We start from the raw sequence: 13,259 nt of genomic DNA, 5'->3' as shown, positions 1-13,259 counted from the left end.
TGTCTTTGTGGGCGTCGGAGTGGTGACTTCTCCAGCGTGACTCTGCTGTGCGTTTCTCTTTGCGTAACACTCTAAGCTGGGGAGTAAACCACGAGTTAAGGTGTGCTCGTTGTTTGGGTTTCCTCAGTTTGAGCAGGGCGATAGAGTTGATGGCTGCAATCAGTGACTGGTTATACATGTCGGCTAGGTTGGTGGGGTCTGAGCAAGTGTCAGGAGCGGTATTTAGTGTGGGCAGGATAAGGGGGAGTAGTTTTTCTGTCGTAATGTTCTTTTTATTTCTAGTGAGGGTGGCTGGGGCGATCAAAGGCCTGTGCTACTATGCAACCTCCTGTCACTGCCTAAGAAACACTAATCATGGCATTGAACCACACAGCTCTATTTTCACTATTTAGCCCAAATCATCCTGGCCAACCCAACCACTGAGTTCCAGAAAGTCTGTGGTTTCATGTGGTTCACGTTATAACCTAACATGTTCACCCAGAATTATCTATTGTTGCCTCTGTCAGAAGAAGAACATCATGCCAGCTTTTCTGCTAAAACAGATCCCAACAGAACTAAGACAAGTTCCAAGCTGTTGGGTGAAATAACCACCCCTATTGAAAGTTTGGTGCTAATTCATAAGGAAGCTACCAGTGGTAACTCTCACTTACTATTGCTTAGTTCCTGGAAATAGACAATTTGATTGGCAAAGAATTTACCAGGCTCTGTTGTATGTTTACACACAAATGTGCACCGTTTATTTTCCCACTTAGGAACAAGAAAAGCACTGTGAAATAACTCGGGGTAATGCTGATGCAAAACTCATTTACACAGAGGGAGACCAATCCATGAAGGAGCTACACCTCGGAAGAGGCTATTTGATGCATAAAGAAGTTACCTGTTGTAACTCAGGCTTACCTCTGAATTAGTAATGTATATTATAGAGCAAACTCAGTTTGGCTGCGCATCAAACGTATAATATTAGATCGAGTGCTGCTTGGATTGATGTAAATAGGCTTTGAGAAAGCATGCGAGTCACCTAACAGCTAGGGAACCTCCAATCCAGGAACCCCTCATTTATAGTGTGATTCAACTATTATACCTGATAATGCCGAGTTGCTCTGCGAGCATTCTGCTCAAACCATAAGATTTACAGGGCACAGCTCAGTTACATGGGGCCTCATTACGAGTTTGGAGGTAAGTAACGGCCCTTACCGGCATGGAGCAAATACTGTGTCCATGTTGCTTCAAGGCCACTAGTAGAGGGCCATTACGAGTACGCGGGCACAAGCTTTGCGCCATGCCAGTAATGACCTTACCGCCCTGCCATTAAAAGGCAAAAAATCGCCTTTAACAGCATTGCGCGAAGAGCAGATTGCTCCACCGCCATCCATGCCACAGGCATTAGCGGTGACCGCTATTAGTTGTGACCGCTGTTAGTGGTCACCGCTAATAAGCGGAACCGGAAGTAGCGTCATCGCACAAGAACGGGAAGGAGCACGGTGGTCATCTTTAAAAACACAATCCATTGCCAACCTCTGTAACCAGGATCCATATCACCACCATACCTATCCCAACATATACCTGCAGCATTTCACAATGCCCAAGGCCCTAAAGAAAAGTGCTGAGCGCTTGCGCAAGGAACGCTTCTCACAAGAGGAGCTGAACATGCTGGCAGAGACCCTGGCAGAAAATGCGGATGTCGTGTTCTCCAATAACATGCAGCGACCCGCAGTGCAGCGGAAAAAAGAGATATGGGCGGAGGTGATGCAGAAAGTGAGTGCCGTTGGCACCACCCCGCACACAGCTAAAGATGTCCGGAAGCGCTGGGACAACCTGCGTTTACGTGTCCGGAAAATCATCTCTGCCAACCGTAACCTGGGGATGGCAACAGGTGGTGGTGCGGCCTCCCCCATAATGTTTTGTAAATAATTTTATACTATATTTTTATTGGCAGCCTATATTGCCTGCCATATGAACATTGCAACATGTATGTATGTATCTGTATTACTAATATCTGTACTCATCTGTAACCGTAACCACTGTAACCTTTGCTTACCGTATTCAATTGTAACTGTAACCAGATCTAAACTTACATGCCCGTATGCCCCCGGGCCTGGCTGCGCTTTATAAATAAACAAAATACAAATACAAATACAAATAAAGATGCAACCCAGGGAGGAGATCTGTACAAGCACCATTGGGATGGAGGCAATCGAGGGAGTGGGGGACATGGAGCTTGGAGCCCCGTCTTCGGCTGATGCAGGTAGGTGTCCCAAATGAAACACTGTAAAGAACAACAAGATGATGTCCCCCTGAAGTGACAGTGCAATGATGGGAAGCAGGGTCCACGGTTTCCACTGCTAGCAGTACTGTTGGGGAGACAGCTGCCACAGCAGCTGTGTGGGATGATGAACTATACACTCCGACACCCGGAACACATACTGGTACAGGCCCCCAGCAGTCACCCTAAGACTCCCCACCCAGCAATCAGGATGCCAGCAGCCATGAGCTGTCTGCAGTGGAGTCCTGACCAGGGAGCTTCAGCCCCATGGGGAGCATGCATGAGGCCCCAACCATTCCGCATTCATCAACAACATCCGCCAGTGTCTGGGACAGGCAGGAGGGCATCAGGGCAATACAACAGCGCCAGGAGGAGCTGACAGGGCTGCTGAACCAGCACATAACCGAATGTGGCCAGGCAAGGGAGGAAATGAGGGAATGCACAGCATCCCTCAAATCTGTAATTGAGTCCACTGGCAAAGACATATGTAGTGAAATGGCGGCTGTGAGGCAGGTCCTCACCGAAATGGTGTCAGCATTGGAGGCCCTGCGTCCCACACAGGTGGTTCAAAACCAGAGACCTCCTCAAATAGCAGCTCCAGACAGACCAGCCCCCTGCGTAGGTCTGTCCGGAATGTGCACAAGTCAGATAGGGGTCCACCCGATTCTGCCAGTGGAAAAGGGGTGTAGATGCAGCCTGGCAATCCGAACTCCTGAAGAACAATGGTGCATGCAAGTACACACCATGTGTGGGGAAGTTGAGGGGGGAGGGGGAGGGGGAGGGGGAGAGGGTGTGTGGGGAAGTTGAAGGGGGAGCCGAGGGAGAGAGGGTGTGTGGGGAAGTTGAGGGGGAGGGGTGAGAGGGTGTATGGGGAAGTTGAGGGGGGAGGGGGGAGTGGGTGTGTGGGGTGGAGGGCTTCTGCACTAAATATGTTACATTTCTTCAATACATCTGTTGTGAAATCAGAATTCAAATGAGCGGACATTGCTTATTGTGCATGTGTGATTTATTGGTGAACAGTCTACAGTGTCCATGTCCCTGACACACCCAGTGGCCCAGAGTCCCACCTCCATGTCACACTCCCCATCCATGTGTGCTAGAAACATTGGTTTATCAAAGTCTGACGCATGGCACGTCCCTCCTGTGCATCACTGCCTCCCTGAAGTGCAGTCCCATCTCCACCCTCCTCATCCTCATCGTCAGGTGGTTGCAGTTCAGCGTCAGGGGGCAGAGGCACATTCCGTCTGATGCACATATTGTGTAGTATGACACATGCCATGATGATCTTGCCCACCTTCTCATTCCCGTACAGGAGTGCCCCACCAGACGTGCTGAGGTAGCGAAAACGTGCCTTCAAAAGGCCAAATGTCTGCTCAATCACCACACGGGTACGTGTATGCGCACAATTGTAGTCCTCTTTGTGCCTGTTCTGTGGGTTCTGGACTGGGGTAAGGAGCCACCTCTTCAAGGGATAGCCTGCATCACCTGCATGTGTGCAAGAATGGTTATGTATAAGTGATCACATCATATGGAACTTCTATCAATGACACCATAGCATGCATTTATTTCCTGTTGGCACCCACATATCCATGCATGAATAGAGCCTCATGACGTTACTGCAATGTGTGTATTCATCAGATCGACAGGTGTGCGTGGCATCGTCTAGTTGGTGCAGGGCTGTCCTATTCCTTGTGAGTGCCCATGCACTGTGGTAGTCCACACCGGTTGTTGCCATGATCTGGGTGCTGTGTAGTCAATTGTATGCTTTCATCCTGTCACGGTTGACTGCAGACTCATGATGATCTCACTCTGCACAACAGATGTGGGCATGCTGCTTTGGTGGACTTCTGTGTTGGTGTTGGGGTGTGTTCATGTATTTTGCCCTCATGTGACTCCTTTGTATGCAGTAATGGAGAACTGTACTTCTCGATGATGGTATTTGGTGATGTGCATTGGCCATACTAACTGCTTGTCGCTGCATTATTGTGTTGCGGGGGCTACGGTCTGATTATGTGCAGTGTACATGTTGATGGCTATGGAATGGTTGTAACACTGCATCATTTTCATGGTAGGGCAGCTTATGTCTTGCATTTTGGGGTCAGGTGTCAGGTGAAGTCTGGCCTGCTTTGGGGAATGAGAATGGTCCATCCTCTCAGGTACTCTCAGCCAGGTGAAGTATGCATCTCTCCCCACCCATCTCAGCCAGGTGGAGTATGCATCTCACCCCCCAATCACCTACCCACATTGCGATGCCATGAGCCTGACATGTAACTCACCGAGAAGCCAGGATCTCTGCCCTGCATGTCGCTCCATGTAGCGTGGTATCGTGGAGTTCCGCAAGACCATTGAATCATGGGTTGATCCGGGAAATCGGGCACAACAATGTGTGATGATCTCGTTTGAGTCACATACCATTTGCACGTTGATGGAGCGGTATAAATTACGGTTGCGGTACACTGCCTCCATGGCATTTGGGACCACCAATTCAACATGGGTGCAGTCGATGGCACCAATGCAACCAGGGATGTGGGCCAGTGAATGGAAACTAACTTTGGTGTTGGAGATCTCCTGGGCTGTCTGTGGTAGGAAAATGTGGTTGTCTGTGTGCTTCAGGAGGGCATCGAGCACTTGGTTCAGCGAACATGAGAATAATTGCTGTAATATGCCATGCATGTGCCCCACTGTGTGCTGGTAGGTGCCTGTGGCCATGAAGTGGAGCACAGACACTACCTTCAGTAGAGGTGGGATGGCGGTGCGTATTTCAAGGAGGCTGACAATGTTGTCCTGTATCATGTCCACAACGGTGGTGATGGTGTCCCGGTCCAACCGGTACAGGGTGTGGATCTGCTCAGGGGTTAGGTTGAATGGACTGGCTTTGATGCAAGGGATTGGGGGCTTCCTGCGTGGTACCACTGGCTGCACAGGTGGGGCATGCTGGGCCTGCCTCACCCTCCTTCTCCTCCTGCATCTCCCTGTGCTGCCTGTTGTTGTTGTTGTTGCTGCAGTTCCACTGCAATCATGTCCTCCAGTCCCAGCATTGCTAGTAGTATTGGAATCATTTTTGTGTGTGACTGGGTGTGGGAAGGGGTGGGGTGTGCTCCTTTTGTGCTGGCCCAGTCTATATTGCCTCCACAAGTGCTGATTGTGTGCAGCTGTGACAGCTGGGAACACTGCACATGGCAGTTTACGTGTGGTCCGCGATGCCGGTATTTGCTCCATGCCGGTAAGGTACATTTCTGTCTTGTGTAGCCCGTTATTTGCATGGATCAGCTCCGGTTTACGGCATGTCGCTAATATCGGCACGGTGTGTCGCATGAGCGACCCTAGACCTCTATTTACAGCATTGTACTTTGCAGTGCCGTAAATAGCGGTCTGGTGGGTCAGAATTGCCCGTAGCGGTAAGCGATGCCGGTAATCCTTTAGCGGCATCGTTTTTCCCCTACCTCCAACCTCGGAATGACCCCATTCCTATAAGTCATTTTGGGTTCCCGCAGACATTCGCTCCACTCAGAAATCAGACTGGCTTACAATTCCAATTCCAATCAAAATTAGGAATTAGCAACTATAAGGTGTTAGGGAGAATTCTCCAGAATGGCTAATTTCCCTTACCCACTGAGTCCATCAGCAGCTTTGCTGTATTTCTAGAATATATTTTCTCACCTGGTAAGAGTGTGAGCCTTTTTTTCTAACTATTACATGTGTTTTGCTGTGTGTTTAAAATGTTTGTGTTCCTAGGATGTGGAGCCTCACCTACTCCATAGGCATCATCTTTTTACTGTGTGTCACACAGCACCTTTAGTGCAGTGACACAGGGTTGTCTTTTTCAGACTTCCCACTTTAAACTCCATTTTCTGGGACTGACTACTGTCTCCCAGAACATGTAAAGTTGCCATTGACTTTATTATTATTTTTAAATTAACAGACCCAGTACAAACTATCTTACATAGAGTACTGAAAAGGGTTAATAGTTATCCCTTTTTGTCTGCCTTTCATGGAACATTTTTTCATTCCCCTTTCTTTAAGATTTGTCTGGTGGCAGTGGTAACTACCATATTTTTCCTACTGTGTTCTATGAAAATAACCTTGGTACTGTTTTAGGCTATGTTAGTAGCCTCGAACTTTAATCCTCTGGACCCCAATTAATTTTATTTGGTTCCGGCTGGGTTTATTCGCCATTTCTTTTTGTAATGGTCTTTCTCATGTTTTACTCTGTGTGCCAAATCAGAAGCCCTCCTTTGGGGCCTGAGAGTCTAGGTAGACAGGATGTGAGGAAGGGGTTTTAGGCCCCCTGCACAGGGTCTCCTTGGAGACCCAAGTCGCACTCTTGTTTGATTGGCTAGGTGACTGTCCTGCCAGGACAGCCACCCTGCTGTGTGATTGACAGCCAGGCTGTGTGAATAAGAGAAAACTGCATAAAAAGCAGGTCTCTGGGACTTGGAAGGCAGAGTCACCACTGGATCGAGAGAACGAAGAGAAGCTGAAGGAAGAGGACTGCTGCAGCTACTGAACCTCCTGGTGAAGCGCTGCTGCGGGTCCGAATCTCCAAACTTCGACGACAGAGAAGATCTGCAAGGAATCTTCTTCCCTTGAGCTGGTGGGACCAACCAGTTTGCCAAACACCAAGCAATGCCTCCCTCCCTTGTCGAATATGCTGTGCACCATTGCAGTGAACCGGATAGCCAGGAGGACCAGACCCTGTTTGGTTTTTAAGGAGTGCACCTTTTATTCGTTGCTTTTCTCTGCTGCTGGTTTCTTCCCGGGGCAGTACAGGACCCTCCAGTCTTCCTCCTTCGTGTCAGTCTGACAGTCGCTTCAGGAAACGTGAGCCTGCAGGATCTGCCAGGAACTTCTGCCTCAGCTACAGCATTCTTCTTCTTCCAAGGTACTGTTCAAACGCGGTTGTTCATTTCATCTGACCGCAGTGAAAGTGTTTTAAATCTTTCACCAATCTGACGGCTTGTCCTTCTCTACTCTTTTAAATAACTTTTCCTTCAACCAACTTTGTTTCAAACTCTTGGCAAAGACAACAGCGAATTACTCTGAAATGGGTGATCCTCTGCAAAGACTCTGAACCATTAACATTGGCCCAGGCCTCTTGATTTGAATCCTCATTATAGCAAGCCTTTTATAGATTGCCCTGCCTACTTACTTGTTGGTGCTGCTTGATTTAGTATAACCGTGCCTTTCCCTCCCTTTTTAAATGGCTGGAGTGCCATTTTGCTCACACTTCATTTTGAGCTTAATTTGTCCAGAATTGATTGTGTGTTGTACAGTATATTAAGATTGTGATTTTTCTGCTGTTTACTTAGTGAACTGTTTTACAAATGAATGTGTAAATAAATGTATATTATTTTACTCAGAAACCTTGAGTCAGTGTTTGTTTGAACCATAGTAATTATTGTCCTTTGTGTAACTTCTGATACTGCTCACTTTACTCTTGAGATAAATCTGGCTGCTCAGCCATTGCTACTACTTTACTGTGTAGTTCAGGCTTGTACCAAAGGTGAATTTGTACTTGCATTTGTAGTCTTAATTGTGTGTGGTGTTCCCAAAGGGTACTGCATATGATTCTGCCTAACATAAGGAGAGCTGAAACATGTGGCATATCACTAGCAGTGACAATGGCCTAACTGACTCCAAGTTAACAAACAACTTATGTTTTTAGAGAAATCCAACATATACTACACAGTATGGACCATTATAACAGTATCTAGCTGGGTTCAGGTAAACTTTATAAAAAAGGTGAGCTCCCCGTGGTGGCATTGCATATATATTGCGGCACAAGTGCACATTACAAAACAGTGATAGAAATTCACCATCCAACATTAGTACCCGAGGTGGGATGAGCAGCCCCCATCTCGAGAGGTAGTCTCCGCCTCGAGGCTGGTAAGAAGCATCTGATTTGAAAGTCTGTTCCCAGATAAAAGATGTGCTAATGGTTATAATCTATCCATTTGAAATGCAGTCTCTTTCTGTCAAAATCTGACTAGTATCTTTAATCTTGAATTGCCAAAAACTTCTGTTTTTCTTTCAATTTTTTCTGTTACATGTATATTCAACCTTATTTATTTTGAGTACTTTGTTAAAATTTATATTTTTGTACATTTGTACATTTGTGCTGTTCCTTCAAGAGTATATATCAGCTGAACAACGAAAATGTTGTACTGGTTATAATCCATACATTTGATGGTAGTCTATTTCTGTCAAAATTTGATTAGTTTCTTTAAATGTTGAATTGGTAAAACATCAGTTTTTTCTTTCAATTTCATTTGTTATGTGCATATTCAACCTTATTTATTTTGAAAATGTTGCTCTGTTAAATGTATATATTTGGACATTTGTGTAGTCTGTTCAAAAATATACATTAGCTAAACAACAAAGTATTCTATCCTGGTCTATTTGATTTTTGATTTTCTGGCATAAGAATAATTCAGTTAATTTAACATTTTAGGCAATAATTAGTAGTTGGTCCTAGGAGTTTTCTGAATGGCATAACCCATGTAGCACCAACCCCACATGTAACAGTGTTCCCTCTTGTTGGTATGGGATGATCAGCCAATCAGGTTTCCTGGATCGCGGGCTCAAACCGTTAATCTCAACCTGCAATCCATGGAACCTGGAGGCTGCTTCCCCTGCCCACCGCGCCACCTTTCCCCACCCTCCCATAACTTTATTTATTTTTATGTTCCCTCCACCCACCAGCCCCTGTTTGTTTTGGCGGTAATAGCTCCTCTGTTGCTGTGCTTTTGCTCTGGATCATTGGCCACCATGGAAAGTGAAGAAGGGATCCATATGGAGCCCAACCTTCCATATCCATGGTGGCCATCATGGGACAGCATTTTCAATCATTGAACTGGACGCGTGTGGCTTCCCATTCATTTGAATGAAAATGCCTTTTTTTTAACACCTCAGGTTACAGCTTTGGTAACGGCCTTAACATCGATCCAGTCTGCCGTATCGGCTGTCAACGCCCCATTAAACTGGGAGATAAGGGAAGCATTATCAAGTAATAATCATAAGAGAAAGTTTGAATATATACGTGTGCCAGTTTTGTCACAACAAACAATACATGCTCTGTTTTTTCTTTTGTCTTCTTTCATCCCTCCTCAATTATGATTATATGCTTGTGTCACTGGCATTTTTAATTTTTTCCCTTTGTGTTTTTTTCTTTTCAATATGAATTTATGTTTATTTAGCACATGTATAATATACACAGTTTGTAAATTGGTCATGTAACACTAAAGATCTAATTTTGATAGCTCAGCTTTGACAAAGACCAAACGTAAGATCGAAACACATGATGGCATATGGGCATTTAACCAATGAAATGAATTACATAGGTACCAAAGAGTGGAATAGAATCATGACTCAGAACTTTAACAGATTCAAGTTGCTTTACCAATCACACGTAACTAATTAACAAACGTTAAAGGCTACTGTGGAGCTGACCAATCAATCCCATGTGTACAAAATATTTGCTAAGTGCAAGTCAGCTACTGATTCCTTCAGGACATACACATGGAATGGGGTGTTTTGTTTATGTTTGACTTCAGAATGACTCTTCTCTTTCCAGATGCAAGTCAAAGTTACTCTGGGTAACTTGTTCATCAAATGGTTTCTATCAAGAGAAAGACTGAGTTATCGCTAGTTAATGTCTTTATGGATCAGCCCTCTTATATTTAGGATGTGGCTAGACAAAATATAAGTAATTCCTGTCAAAATAAAACAGGTTATTTTGTAGATATGTTTTTCAGAAAAGCAAATTGAGACTGATGCATACAGAAATTATAAGGAATAACTCTGAGTTACTACCCCAGAGAGACCATGTCATTCACAAAGAAGTTTTATTTAGTCATTCTGACATTCTCATGGAAAGAGAGAGTAAGTCAAGAGTAAGTCTGAGTCATTAACAATAATTTATTTTGTAATCATCCCTATCTACAGTAATGGAACAAGTTACATCACAATGGGATCTCAAGTAACTTTATCATAAAACAGCTATGAGCTTAAACAAAAGTTTTATTATGTTATATTGTTCTTTAAGTGTTGGACATATATTTCACAAAATCTCAAGGTTTAATCCTTTTAATCTATTCACAATAATGTACCTAAGATTCCCTCTAGTTCAGCCTTAACTTACTGCTGTAAAGGGCTATTCAACTCCAGAAGAAGTTACTATGAGTAAATCTAATTTGCACCTGGTCTACTAGAATTAATTTATTAATTTAGGAGTACCTTCTTTGTGCATTGAATAATTTTCTCCAGGAGAAATGCAGAGTTACTTACTGTAACATCTTTGTGAATTAATTCCTTTTTATTTTTTACCTTTGGTGCTAAAATTCATGTTTTTGTAGAAAATAACAGCTTTTTCATTGTCCTCAGATTCCATAGATTGCCTTAAGTGCCCAGATGATGAATGGTCGAACAGGAAAAGAAACAGATGCATCCCAAAGGAGACTGAGTTCCTTTCCTTCAATGAAACACTTGGTTTAATTTTAGTTTTGGCAGCCATTTTATTTGTCCTGAATACCACCGGGGTCTTGTGGGTATTTGTACGTTATCGGCAAACTCCAGTGGTGCGAGCCAACAACCTTCATCTCAGCTACATTCTACTTGCTGCCCTTATGATGTGCTTCCTTTGTGCCTTAGTTTTTATTGGTAAGCCTGGGACAATGAGTTGTATGCTACGACAGGTTATTTTTGGGATATCATTTTCCCTTTGTGTTTCCTCTGTATTGGCCAAAACAATCACAGTTGTCATTGCTTTCAGGGCCACCAAACCCAACAGCAATTTAAGAAGATTGGTTGGTTCAAGGACATCTTACACTATTGTACTTGTCCCCACCTTGATCCAGTCTGTCATTGGAGTCATTTGGCTCTGGCGTGCACCCCCATTCCCAGAACTCAACATGAAATCTACCAATGGGAAGATGATTGCAGAATGCAACGAGGGTTCCATACTGATGTTCTACTGCATGCTATCCTTCATGGGACTATTAGCTTGTGTAAGCTTTATGGTCGCTTTCTTGGCCAGGAATTTGCCTGACAGCTTCAACGAGGCTAAGTTCATTACTTTCAGCATGCTGGTGTTTGTTAGTGTATGGCTATCTTTTATCCCTGCTTATCTCAGCACAAATGGAAAATACCTGGTAGCAGTGGAGATTTTTGCAATCTTGTCCTCTGGTGCTGGACTTCTGTACTTCATCTTTGCTCCCAAAATGTACATAATTTTCATGAAACCCGAGATGAATACAAGGGAGTACATAGCTTCAAAGTCAACATTATCCAATTCAAATTAATGATAAAAAACTAAACGCCTCTAGAGCACCCGGCCCAGATGGCCTGTCAAATGTGATTCTGAAAAAGGCCCCTGAGACCTGGGCGAAACTAATGGACCATATTCTTTCGTTACTCAACACCCTAAAAGTCATACCCACAACTTGGACCCATGCAATACTGGTCCCCATTTACAAGCAAGGGAGCAGAGATGAGCCTGCCAACTTTAGACCCATTGCCTTTTTGGACCTGCTGGGAAAACTATTTGCCTCATATCTTCTCCAAAAACGGACCATGTGGGCCAAAGAAACTAACCGCTTTAACATCCGCCAAACAGGGTTTACATCTAACGTGGGCACAAATGTCAACCTGTTCATACTCAATCTAATAAAGCACGAATCCTTGAGAAACAATTTGCAAGTTTACGTGGCTTTTATAGATCTTCAACAAGCGTTCGATGCCATAAACAGATCCAATCCCCATAAAAACTTGAAAATTGGAACTGCCCCGTGGACATCATTGAACCTATCAAGCTGTTGTACTCTAACACCTATGTCTCCATTAGGCTAACAAAAGAAGGCATTGTCACAAAAGAAATTCGATCTTATAATGGGCACAAACAGGGCTGCCCACTTGCAGCGACTTTGTACAACCTATACACTGCAGACTTCGTAACTCACATCAAGCTAGACACCCTCAACCCTCCTAAGCTCAATTCAACGCTGATTCCCTACCTCATCTACGCAGATGATATCATTTTACTGGATAAAACCCCTTCAGGATTGCAAAAGAGCTTGTGCATGATGGAAGAATATATGGTGGCAAATTAATTACAGATTAATATTAAATAAAAAACAAATTATGACACTTACTACACCACGAAAAAAAAATGGACGATCTAGACGCATGATCTTCGCTTTAGACAACAAATCTCTAGAAGCAGTATCCACCTTTAAGTACTTGGGGATACTTATCAATCAACAGAAAGCCGAGACAGCTTGGGCGACCTCTCTAGATGACAAGATTCTAAGCTTAGCCAGACAAGGAGCCATGCTATACAGACAATACTGCACATTTTCTCTAGAACGAATTGTGACGTTTTATCACCAAAAAGTCATCCCGATCGTCACCTATGGGAGTGAAGCGATGGTCATAGCTTCCCAGATTAACTTGAAATCCCTTGAAGCAATATTTTGGCGGAAAATTTTGAAACTTCCTAAAATCTTCCGATACTAAGAATCAGGTTTGAATTGGAAATCCAATCGTTATCCTCAATTGTCCTGTGGAAGCAGATGGACCTTCTGCGAAAGCTGATGAATTCAGAACCTATTTCAGCAATCCAAGTTCTGCGCAAATCGCCATCTGCCATGAACGAGTTTGTGTTGGAAACCTGGAAAACTGCCATACTTCAACAAATGAAAAACGAGGACATTTCTATTGAAATGCTCATCAGTCAATCACAACGGGCAAAGATAAAATTCCAATGAAACGATTGGGCTAAAACCACAGACGCCAAACAAAAACATGTCATGAACTTACAGTGTACCTTTGACATCAGAGCAATTCACGAACTCCCACAATATTTGGTGCTGTTTCTGGACCCTTCTGTATGCGCAATTTTTATGAAGATCCGCCTGAATATCGTCCCGACCAGACAACATCTCACTACCATCTGGAAAATTCCAAAGGCTGAAGCCTTCTGCAGAGTCCTTGAAACACC

At 44.2% G+C, this 13,259-nt stretch overlaps 1 protein-coding gene across 1 annotated transcript in view; it reads left to right on the top strand.

The window, feature by feature from the left end:
• Positions 1-11,562, top strand: part of LOC138568721 (vomeronasal type-2 receptor 26-like) — a 130,066-nt gene extending 118,504 nt beyond the window's left edge. Inside the window, exon 4 of the mRNA XM_069646504.1 lies at positions 10,646-11,562. Coding sequence (XP_069502605.1) covers positions 10,646-11,562 — 917 coding nt within the window. The remainder of the gene's footprint in view (positions 1-10,645) is intronic.
• Positions 11,563-13,259: the final 1,697 nt, after the last annotated feature.

The sequence above is a fragment of the Ambystoma mexicanum genome, chromosome 2q (assembly GCF_040938575.1).
Source record: "Ambystoma mexicanum isolate Mex_15411 chromosome 2q, UKY_AmexF1_1, whole genome shotgun sequence".
In the NCBI taxonomy this organism is placed as follows: domain Eukaryota; kingdom Metazoa; phylum Chordata; class Amphibia; order Caudata; family Ambystomatidae; genus Ambystoma; species Ambystoma mexicanum.
The sequence above is the reverse complement of the archived record's forward strand: the minus strand, read 5'-3'. Positions and strand labels throughout refer to the sequence as shown.